The sequence below is a fragment of the Phocoena phocoena genome, chromosome 18 (assembly GCF_963924675.1).
Source record: "Phocoena phocoena chromosome 18, mPhoPho1.1, whole genome shotgun sequence".
Lineage (NCBI taxonomy): Eukaryota > Metazoa > Chordata > Mammalia > Artiodactyla > Phocoenidae > Phocoena > Phocoena phocoena.
Genome location: NC_089236.1, coordinates 3,303,572 through 3,315,280, shown reverse-complemented (window position 1 = coordinate 3,315,280; position 11,709 = coordinate 3,303,572). Strand labels below are relative to the sequence as shown.

Below are 11,709 nucleotides of genomic sequence, written 5' to 3'. Positions count from 1 at the left end.
GGGAAATTACGCGTCATGCTGGCTTTTTACACCTGCATGCGACTCGTTAGAAATGAGTTCCTCCTCTGAATACACATATACCCAGAACAGCTATTAACCCACAGTGAAAGCTGATGTTCGGGAAAGTCAGGAATCATAGTATGAAAAAGAAAACATAAGACCTTCAATCTAGCTTGGGGCCTGCTGTGCTGAGGTCCCTGTAGTCCCCATCCTCCCGGCCCTGGCCCACGGCCCCCCTTCCTCAGGAAGGAGGGCACGGTAACCCCTGGCCAGGCTCCCTGCAAGGGGCACCCACTTGGGTCTCTCCTGACAACTGTGCACTTCTTCTTGTGGTCTCAGCTTGTACGAGGCCCACAGCATTCCTCAGAGGGCAGGGCCAGGCCTGGGATTTGTGGACCGAGTAGACGCTGGCTAAGGGTCAAGGCTCGCAAAGCTGGGGCTGTTCCTAACAGTCCCCATAACAAGGACTTCGGTTTGGAGCACAGTTGAGGTCTTCACTTACATCACAGGGCTTCTGACGCTTGCCCTGGAGAATAATCGTGGGGGTGGGAGTACAGATGGACAGGAGTGGGGAGCTGGCATTTCCAGTGGGGCTGGGGTCCAGAGCAGCTAAGTGGTCTGAGGATGAGAGGTGTTGGTCCCAAGTCAAGCATCATTTCCAGACTTCATTGATTAAACATTATCCCTTTAAAGACCTGAAGCAAATTTAAAGTAGAGCCCGTGGTCTCCTTAATGGGGATGCTGTTGCAGGGGCAGCTCCTCTGGCAGCCACACTGTGGCTTGAAGGGCAGCTTGGAGCCCCGCCTTCTCCACGTTATGTTCTGGGTGGTTCCCTTGATGGAAAATTCCCCTCAGGAATCTTAGGACAAAGGCAAGGGACAGGCTGGTTGGAAGACACCTGAGAAAGCAGTTGATGGTGATGGTGATGATGCTGGTGGTGGTGGTGATGGTGGTGGTGATGGTGGGCTCGCATGCATTTCTCCAGTTTTCTTGTTTTGATTATCCTCCTCCAATGGCACGCACTGCCTTGTGCAGAAAAGACGAGTGTGCACACATCTCCAGCAGAAGGCATGCGCTGTGTACATTTGTGATGCATCCCGCCATTTTGGAAGAGCTTTACCCTGAAGCCCCAGAGACGCTTCCTCTATTCCCTTCTCCTCTAATTTTCTGTTCACTCTCTAAATTTGGGGCAGTGGCAAGCTGGAGGAGAAAGAATGAAAGAAGAAAGCATAACCTAAACAGAGGTGCTTCTGGTAAATGATCTTCACGGTCACGATCTGTCTTTCAGAGAAGCAGCCACCATTCTGTGCAATCTTTGCGTCCCCACGCTTGCCTGTGAAGAGCAATGTAAGGTGTGAGAAGCCTTTGCAGGGATTCGTGACAATGGCCTTGACTTCAGTCTGCCACCCACCAGCATGATTGGACCCTAACCATCACCCTCCCGAGTGGCCGGAGGGTCTCCCCATCTGTCTGGTCCTTTTGGCAAAGTCCTTGTAAGCTGGCCTCCCTCTTTTCTCTCTTCCTGGTCCCCGTAACCAGGCCCTTGGGCTGGAGGACATCTGCGGTCCCCTCCCACACCACAGCTTCTAAAGATCACCTTCCCCGGGGCCCTTGGATGCTTCCTGCATGCGGGCTCCCTTCCACCTCAGGACCACCAGGGCACCTGCCCTAGGCTGAAGACTGCTTTGTCCCTTTCTCTTTGCGTTAGGTTCTGTGTCCTAAAGGAATGATGTCCATCCCAAAGTCCTGGCCAGACTTCTTCCTGGGGTCCCAAGGATTCTCACGTAAATGAGACTCATTCGGTCCGTCCTGTGAGATCAGAGCTCTCCAGTGGAAAAGCAGGTCCACCTTCTCCCAAATCTCAGGCTCAGGGATGGGGAAGGGAAGAGTTTCTATAGACCACTTCATTTCCTTCTGATTCCAGTCATCAGCTCTTTCAGACCCTGCAAGAGTTTATGAAAGAGTTTATTTAGCCTTCCACCCCAGGGTTACTACAGTTCTGTAGTAACCCACGTAGCTAAGCAATTGCATGGTGTGTGTAAAAGAATTGAGAGGTTTTCAATGTCCCCCAAGAGGCTGTGAAGAAATAACAAATGGGTTTCTCTTTATGGTGCTTCATACCTATTTTCTCCCTATGGCAATGAGGACTCTGGCTCATCAGGGCAAGTGGTCAGTTAGAATTGGGAAAAGTCTGTCTGGTCTCAGCTTTGCAGTCTGTCCTGGCAGAGATGCATGCAAATAGTGGGAGAGAGCTGGGAAGAAAACCCTTTCCTGAATCCAGACTCTGATTTCTCAATTTTAAAAGAGTGTCTTTGATCGAAATCAACAGAAGAGGGCAACTATACAACTAGTAACCCCAAGGCCTAAATTCACACCGTGTTCCACGCTACAGAAGCTGCAATGGTCCATATGTTATTATGGACCATTATTATGAACACTCCAAGTTCAGTCCATGGGGTTGGGGTTTCTGAGGCTTCTGAGTAGTGCACATAAGACAGAGCTCAAGATGATTAGGGGAAAGATGGATATTTGTGTATATGTAAATATCACATGCTATTAAGTAATATTTAATGAATAACAATAAATACTGTGTAATAACTACTATTATTACATATTTATTACGTATCACTAAATAATATGAAACATAGATTATATGTAGGCACATGCTTCTCCAAATCTGCAGCCACTTTCAAAGTCAAAACATAGCAGAGATCCCCACATTGGGCTGTTCCCTGGGACAAGATTTCCTTTTTCCCAGACCAAGCAGCCAGACCAAGTGGCACTCAGGGACACTGCCAGGCTTCTCCTTGCCCCACAGGGGAGAGGACTGCAGGACAGTCCTGGGAGGTGGTGAACGGGGCTTGCAGCAGCAGGGGCAGGAGTAACGCATGTGTCCCGCTGGATGGAAAAGGAGAGGGTAGACCCTGGACTCCAAGGACCACCTGTGGAGTGGACCTCAAACCGGGTCCTCCGTCCTCAGCTCGGTCAGACTGGGTGGTGTCTTCTGTGACCTCAGCCCCAGTAGCTGGAGTCTGGGATAAAAGCCAAGGTTGTCCCAAAGGACTAGTCAACTTCCACCCCAGGGAACTTGCACTTTCATTGCAGAGTTGCTGACTGGTATCTGACTGATGGCCGATGCTTTTGTAGCAAGAATCTGAACCTCAGTGATCCGAGTTCCCCATCGACCCGGAGGCTGTGCTCAGCCCTGGACAAGACAGATGTAAACAGACATCCTCCGTGCCCGCCGGGCTTGGTACCCAAATGATAAAAACGGACATGCAGGGCGTGGGACAGGCATGAGGAGTCACGAAGTCCGGGGCCGGTGGTTAGAGAAATCAGTGTTTTGTGTTGGGTTGGATTTCTTTGTCCAGTCGGGGGTATTTTGCGATCCACGATTGGGCCTCTGAAAAGAGCGATCAGGAGGAGGAATCTGAAGGTGGGTGAGACTGGATGGAATTTGTATTGCAAGATTACGGCTCTAATTTCTGCAATCAGCTCGAGGAGGCTCCGCCGCCCGCTCTCGCCGCAGAAGAGCTGCAGCACAAAGCCGAGCCGGACGCGAAGTGGGTTAGGGCGTTATATAAGCCCCGGCGGGAGGGGAGATGGTCTTTTCTGCGCGCTCCTCCCGCGGCGGCGGCGGCGGCGCGGCTCGGGTTGATTTAGAGCGCGGCTGACAGCGGGCTGGCGCGGCCGCGCTGACGCCAGGCTGCTGCGTCGCCATGGAGACGGGCGGGCGCGGCGCGGCTGTCAGCGGCGGGCGCGCGGCCGCGGGGGGCCGCCGGAGGAAGGCGCGGGCCGCGGCCGGGACCCTCGCGGCAGACATGGACTTGCATTGTGATCGCGCCGCCGAGCCGCCGGCCGCCGAGCCGCCGTCGGGCAAGATTAACAGAGCCGCCTTCAAACTGTTCAAGAAGAGGAAGCCGGGCGGCGCGATGCCTAGCATCTTCGGGGTCAAAAACAAAGGGGACGGGAAGGGCGCGGGGCCCGCGGGGCTGGTGCGCAGCCGGACGCACGACGGGCTGGCCGAGGCTCTGGCGCTGGAGGGCGGCCGCCGCGAGGAGCCGCGCGCGGTCGGCGGGGACGGGGCGCGGCCGGGCCCCGCGGCCCCCCGGGCGGCCCCGGGCGGCGCGGGCCCGGTGGCCGGCGGCTCGGTGGCCAAGTCGCACAGCTTCTTCTCGCTCCTGCGGAAGAACGGGCGGCCCGAGAGCGGCGGGGCGGAGCAGGCCGACGCGGGCAAGGCCGGCGGCAGACAAAAGCGGGGGCTGCGGGGGCTTCTGGGCGGCGTGCGCTGGCGCAGGAAGGACCGGCGGCCCAAGGATGCGGCGCCGGCCGGGCGCGCGGGGGCCCAGGGCAGCCTGGCGCTGCCGGGCTCGCTCACCGCCAGCCTGGAGTGCGTCAAGGAGGAGGCGCCCGCGGCCGCGCGCGAGCCGGAGCCAGCAGGTGAGCCCGCGGCGGGGGAGCCGGAGCCGGCCTGCGCCCCGGGAGAGGGCGCCGCGGGACCCGGGCGCGCCGAGCGGCCCCGCGCGCCCCCCGAGCCCGAGCCCGAGCCGCGCGCCGGGGAGGGCCGGCCGGCCGAGGACGTCGCGGGGCCCGGGGCCGCGCCGGCCGAGACTGCGCCCCGGCCCGACTCCGAAGGCGGACGCGCGCCCGCCGCCCCCGACCCTTCTTCGGCCGATCCGCCCTCCGACCCATCGGCCGATCGTATTTGTCTGATGTTCTCTGACGTGACTTCACTGAAAAGCTTTGACTCTCTTACAGGCTGCGGAGATATTATCGCAGACCCCGAGGACGAGGCAGGGCCCAGCTGTGCCAGGCATGCCCCCGCGCCGGGCCAGCCGGGCCCCGCCCAAAAGCCCCCCGGCGTGGTGGCCTACCAGGGAGGCGGGGAGGAGATGGCGAGCCCGGCCGAGGCGGACGACTCGTACCTGCAGGAGTTCTGGGACATGCTCTCCCAGACCGAGGACCAGGGCCTGGGGCCCCAGCAGGGGGCGGCCCCGGCGGCGGCGGCGCCCGAAGCGCAGGTGGCCCCCGAGACCCCCAAGGACGCCAGGCGGGCCGAGGGGGCCAAGGACGCGTCCTCGGTCAAGCGCCGGAGGCTGCACCGGCTCCCCACGGAGCTCCAGCCGAAGGAGGAGCCCAAGCACCCGGACGAGGAGCCGCAGGAAGGCGTCCCCAACAGCGACGAGGGCTACTGGGACTCCCCCACCCCCGGGCCGCGGGAGGACGGCTCGGGCGGCGGCGTGAGGAAGGCGGGCCTCCCCCAGGACAGCGACAGCGGTGACGCGCTCTACGACCTCTACGCCGAGCCCGATGGAAGCCCCGCGGCCCTGCCCGCCGCCGCCGAGGACACGTCCTGCTCGTCCAGGTTAAAGCCCGTGTCTCCGGTCACCGTCACCTGTGCCCTGCGAACGCCGGGGAGCTTGCTGAAGGACTCCAAGATCCCGATCAGCATCAAGCACCTCGCGAACCTTCCACCCAGCCACGCGGTGGTGCACCAGCAACCAACCAGGAGCGAGCTGCCCAGAACCAAAATCCCGGTGTCCAAGGTGCTGGTCCGCCGGGTCAGCAGCCGGGGCTTGGCCGGGACCACCCTCCGGGCCGCGGCGTGCCACGACAGTGCCAAAAAGTTGTGAGGTCTCCGAGGCCGAGGTGGAGGGGCCGCTTGTCGAGGAACACAACTTTCCTCGGAAACCACTGCAGCAAGTTTTGCACCCCTCAAAGAAAGGTCTTTCGGACCGTCCCTGCTCCGAGCCTGGACCAAGGAGGTCTTTGTGTCGCCAGCAGGGGCAGGATACACCAGGCAGGGGATGCCACACGCGGGATTTCCCCTCCAGATAAGTCCCTGAGAATTATTTTCAAGCACTTTTTTTTTCTTTTTTACCTTTTTAAAAATCTTTTTTTTTCTTTCTTTCTTTTTTCTTTAATGCACTGAACGCTAGGAAGTCACCTTTACTTGCCTTTGCAGAAAACAGAACTTAACCCAATCTAAGGAAGCGTCACGCCATGATATTTGGCTGTGCCGGTGTCCAGCGGGCCAGCAGGAACCATGGGGAGAATCAGAGGAGCCCTCCTCTTCCTGACACTTTCCTTCCTTCTTTTCCTTTTCCTTTCCAGGAAAAAAAAAAAAAGGACCCTTTGCTGTATCACTGTGTGGAAAACATCTACAAAGCTGAGTCAGGTAATTTACCTGATGAGCGGAAGCATCGCTGATTGGCAGAAACCCCCGGTACTTTCAGTTGCTGGGTATGCAGATAGGTATTTATCTACCACTAGGACGATCAAGGAGAGTTTGGATTTGGTGGGTTTATTTAGATCATTTGTTTGGAGAGAAAAAAAAAAAAGCTCAGCAGAGCAGGTTTCCCTCCCTTTTTTTTTTTCCACCCAGTGCAGAGATCAAGATCAGGAAAAGATTGCACTAAACACCAACAGACACAGTGTTTTAGCGTTTATAAACTGTAACCTTTTCATGTGTACATGATGCATATTTTACAGATTATTCAGCTGTCAACCTTTTATAATCTGTCAGTAACCTCGAGTTTAAAATCTGGTTTTATAGCTAGACACGATAACCATTCCCAAACCATTGGTGGTCTTTTATGTGCTCTAAGCGGAAGCAGTTCTGTTTTTGTTTCATGTGGGTTCTCTGGCTTTCAGTGCAGGAAAAAAAAACCCTATTGTGTTGATGTCCCAAAGGAATGGTTCTGCCTTGTCTTGGGTTAAGAGTCTGTTTCTCACCCCAGACCCTGGTTTTCAGAGATTTTACCTTGGTTATAACAATTTTGGATTCAACCGTTTCTCAGTATGGGGAGTCCAAAACGAGGAACACATAAAGAAAAACAATAGAAAATGTAGTTTTTCCTGTCATTTGACGTCTGCTTTATAGACTTAGGACTGAGCCACATATGTTCAGAATATGACATTGGGAAGCTTATGTATCATGAACATTGTGTGCCAAGATTATTTTTGAAAAGTGGTGACTTACATGTGTGTTTTCTATTATTGTAGATGAAATGTTTATTTCAGAAAGCATTACCATATGCCTCGATAGTTTGAATGATAAACTGAAGCCGTTCCTAGAACGCTCTTAGGGTCTAATGATTATAGAATATCCTCTTTGAAATGTATTTGAGTGTATTTAATCAAAAGACCAGAGCTTCTACTAGGAGATGATTCACAGTATCGGGAAGATGACACATATTCAAGTGAACATGTACACACGTAAGAGACACGCACACTTCTCTCTAACTCTCGTTTTCCAGAGAGATTCCCTGAGTCATGAACTGGTAGTACCCGTTTTTTAAGTTCATTTTCTGTTTTATAAAGGAAAGAAAAAGGCAAGTTAAGTATATGAAAACTTATTTTAATAATATGAAAGGAGTAACGAAATAAACAGATGTCAGAGGAATACAGATCCGGGCCAGCAGCACAAAGCAGGTTGTTCCCCGTTTTAAATATGCAGTGATTCAATTAGAAGAGGTGGTAGAGATTGGCTAAATCTCTGTATTATTCAGACTACTGGCTTTTATTGTGTCATGTCAGATCCTTAATGTGATTTTAAAGTAGTGTTTTAATATTTAATTTCCTTATGTCTGTAGATGAGGTCTGATAGGCAGACATAGCCTTAAGCACTCTGAATACACCACCAAGAATTCATAAAGCGGCTCACACTCACACGTGCTCATGCACTCAGCTGTGTACAACTAACAGACAAAGGCGTTCACCGTACACTTGGAGATGTTTCAGAAATTAGTTCTGTCTTGAGAAAGGGATTTGAATATGATTCAACACTGGTAGTACTACTTAGACTCCAGATACATTCATTTCCCCCCAGTGAATGGGAAGAGCACACCTTTTATTCCTAGCTGTAAAACAAAGGATCTTTATTTTCTTCCTGTGCATCTTCTTGCAGGGGTTAGAAGGGTCTCCCCTGCATGAATCCATGACAGAGTTGGATCTGTGCACTTGTTCAGTTGAACAGGGACGGTAGGAGGCCCTGAAGGACTCATGAGGATACTGTAGTAGTAAAGGCCACCTACTTGTCTATTTTGTAAGCACTGGAACAAAGTATTTTTGCTTTCACTCACAGTTTTGGGACTTACTTCTGCATCTACCCCACTGTGCTGTGTCTTGTTTTTATAAGTAATGGAAAATGTCAGCAGCGTTTGCTTTATTTTCCCCCTGCCTGTCAGTGAACCACTTATGCAAGATTTAAACTATTTTCTTTTTTGTTCTTTTTTCCATATATTTTCCATGGTTTTTTGTTTTGTTTTGTTTTTTTAACTCTATCTCTAAGAATTCCACCCACACCAGTCAAATGAAGGATTCAGGCAATGAATTAAATGGCCTCAGTCACTTGATGGGAAATCAAGACCAGTACAGGGAGGTGTGTCTTAACCTTTTCCAACCACAGACAAGGGATGGTAGTTGCCTTTTTGTACCAAGGGCTACTTTCTCTCATTCATGTTCATGGAGATTGTTTCCTAGGATTTTAATGGATTTACATTCCAATTGTTATGGGTTGGCCAAAAAGTTTGTTCAGGTTTTTCCGTAAGATGTTACTTTTTGGCCAACCCAATATTAATGCATTGTCTAATTTGGCCATATTTCCTGATTTTTTAAGGAAAGGATTGGATGTGGGGCTGCTGACACCTTTCCTGTGTATCTGTGTGTCTGAGATACTTGGTTGATTAAGTCCCTTTAGTCAGAGTTGGCCAAATTCTATCGGAAAAAGTCACATCAAAAAAAAAAAAAAAGTCACATCGACAGTTGGCCCTCAATTTGTCAGCCATCTCAATAGCCCTGCGCAAAGACAGCCTGGCCTCAGCGTCTGCGTTACCTGGGCAGTGTTACTTGGGCCACTGTGCTTCGGTACTAATGCTTTCCTGCTTCCGTTAGCCCTATAGCATTTTGAGTAATCGCAAGAGGAAAGAGATTTGTGTTATTTCACCTAACAACAACAATGGAATGTAGACTGTTGAGGACTTCCTTTAGCTCCATTTCCCACAAATTATCTGCCTATTTAAATACAGAGTGTGTGAGATCTATGGAAGTGATGACTTAGAAGTTTAAGGGTATCTGCCTATTTAAATACAAAGTGTGTGATATCTGTGTAAGTGATGACTTAGGAGTCTAAGGGTTTATTCATTAATCTCAGAAGTAGTGTTTCAGGTATTGGCGCTCCCATGAATATTCATATAACCCTTTGCCTACACAGTTGTCAAAGTAAAAAGGTGGTATTAGGGACCAAGACGTCTTTGGCTGAACTTTCCAAGTTTTCATTATTTACGTCTTTGTCAGATGGATTTTCAGCAACCTTTTACTGTTAACTTTGTATGAAGAGATTGGTTAATGAGCGTATGCTGTCTTCTCCCTCGGTTTCCATCATGTCTGCCTGGTGCCCTCAGGTAGCAGTACTGGGGCATGCTCAGGACGTTTGCCCGTTTTGACGTTCGTACAGTGGAACTCAGTCCCCGTTTATAGTCGTTGCTGATTTCTCTCCTGAATTAGGACTATCTGGACGCGGCCCCCTGTGCTTGGCTTCTACATTCGCTCGTACTTAGCTCCCCTATCACTGTTAAGGAATTAATCCAGAAGTTTATGCCCTTAAACATATGGAAAAAGAACCACAGTTGCCTCTTATTTCCCACCACTGAGGACGGCCCATTAGAAGTACCTGAATGAAATAAGAGGAGAAACCCAAATACCCGGCCCAAGCCCATTTCTCTCCCCCTAGCCAGGCAGACCGAGGGATGAACAACACAGTTCTTATTTAGGAATTTTCAATTCTCCACGCACGAACGTTTATAAAGCAGTTCAGGAGCCAAAGGCTAGCATGGCAGCTTGGTTTCTCAGGTGGGAAAGCCAGAGGCCGGCATTCACTTTGGTGAAGAGAGGAGGCTGTAACAGTGTCAGGTGCCGTGGCCATGTGGTCCCTCCTTGGGGCAGGCGCCCGTTCCGCGACCCGTGCTGCTCTGAAGGTTCTCCCATGGCCGCGCTGGATGGCTTCTTACAGCCTTTTCACTGTGATGACCACGGAGATGAGACAGTTCTTCCGTTGTAACAATAGCCACTTACAAGGAAAGATGTTATCTCCCTGCAGATAAGGCTTCTAAGGACTGATTCAGAATGGTTGTTTCATGATTACGGAAAGCAGCTCCTTCTCAAGCTGCAAAGCAAAAGGTTAAAGTAGCCACTAAAGCCTCTAGAACTGAAACTGGGCACATTTCATGACTGATATTTACTTTAATTCAGTGCAACACATATTCACGGGGCATATACTGGATCTCATGCTTAATAAAAACCCGTTCAGTTTGGAGCTCACAGGTAGCTGTACTGTAACCAGGCATTCTTAATATTCATTAAAAACACCTTTATTTTATTTTACCTACTTTTATTTTGTATTTTTTGCTGATAGTCTGTGGGGTGGAGCAGGGTGGGGTGAGATTGAACAAGGGTGCTGTGGATTAAGTCACACAAATTCCTCTAAAAGTAAGAGTAGTAATTACAACAAGGATTAACGTGTGTTGAGTACTTACTACGTGTCAGCCCCTTCCAGGAGTTTAACAAATATTTACCTAGCCCTCTCACAGCCATGTGGGTTAGGTAATACTGTCTCCCTCACAGAGCATATTTAATTCATCCTTTTGGTTTGTTTCTCCCCCATTCATTCCATCCATGCATCCATCCATCTCTCTCTCTCTCTCTTCACCTAGGACAGGGATAGACACTCTTTAGTGACTTACAGTCATAGGAGAGCTAAGAGCTGCTAAATCTCATCACCAGCTCACTTTCAATAGAAAAAGAGCCAACCCATGTCACGCAGCTGAGAACTGGTTTTGTGTCCGAGATGTTGGTACTCACATCATTCCGGGGGAAGGCTGCTGCTGGGTTCCAGAGGCAAACAGTCTGCCTTGCTTTGGAGGGAGCCTCACCTTTTGAGGATTAACTTCAGAAGTGTAGACAGACATCTCTTCTGTTGTCATGATGATACCTCTGCCCTGATAGGATTTCAGTCACGTCGAGCACGTTTCACTTGTTTTTCTACCTTAAGCCCAGTCCAGGCTGGTTCTGGGTGTCCTGGGTTGTTTGTTGAGATAGTAGCTGGCTCCGTGACGCCTCGCCTTGACACAGTTCTGAACTGCAGAGACAAGCTCCTGGCTCTTTAGAAAGTAGCGCATCCCATGTTCTGTCTCCGACCATTGAATCCTGGCCTAGATTTTCTGATTCATTCATTCGTTCAACTACTATTTTTTGCACGCCTATAAGTCAGTCACTGTGAGTTTGAGTATTTTATATTTAATTAAACTAGCCTAACCTATGCTGTGTGTTTACTGCGAGCTGGGGTGATGCCCTGTTTTCTTTGACAGTCTTTCCCGAGAACCAGGCAAGGTGGGGCTCGGCTTTGTTCTACAGAGGAAGAAAATAACGAAAAGGTAGAATACCTTGTCCGAAGCCACCCATTTAGCAAGCAGTGGACGGAATATGAACCAGAAATCTAACTCTCCTGCTTGTGCTTTAATTATAAACCTTTTTTTTTTAGCCATGTGATTCAATTTTTGTATGATTTAGTAAGAAACTGATCAAAATTCTGAACCGCAAGAACCAAACCAGATTTTTATGATGGCGGATACCATTAAAAGGACGACTATTTCAGTTAAAAGTGAACTTGGTTTTTTAAAAAAATTATTTGATGCCTTTTGTACATGCAAG

The 11,709-nt window shown here is 50.5% G+C and overlaps 1 protein-coding gene across 1 annotated transcript; it reads left to right on the top strand.

The window, feature by feature from the left end:
* Positions 1 to 3,785: 3,785 nt before the first annotated feature.
* Positions 3,786 to 5,633, top strand: AMER2 (APC membrane recruitment protein 2). Its single transcript, XM_065896241.1, has one exon. It carries the CDS (start codon positions 3,822 to 3,824, stop codon positions 5,631 to 5,633), a length of 1,812 nt encoding a protein of 603 aa, XP_065752313.1. The 5' UTR covers positions 3,786 to 3,821.
* The last annotated feature ends 6,076 nt before the right edge of the window (positions 5,634 to 11,709 follow it).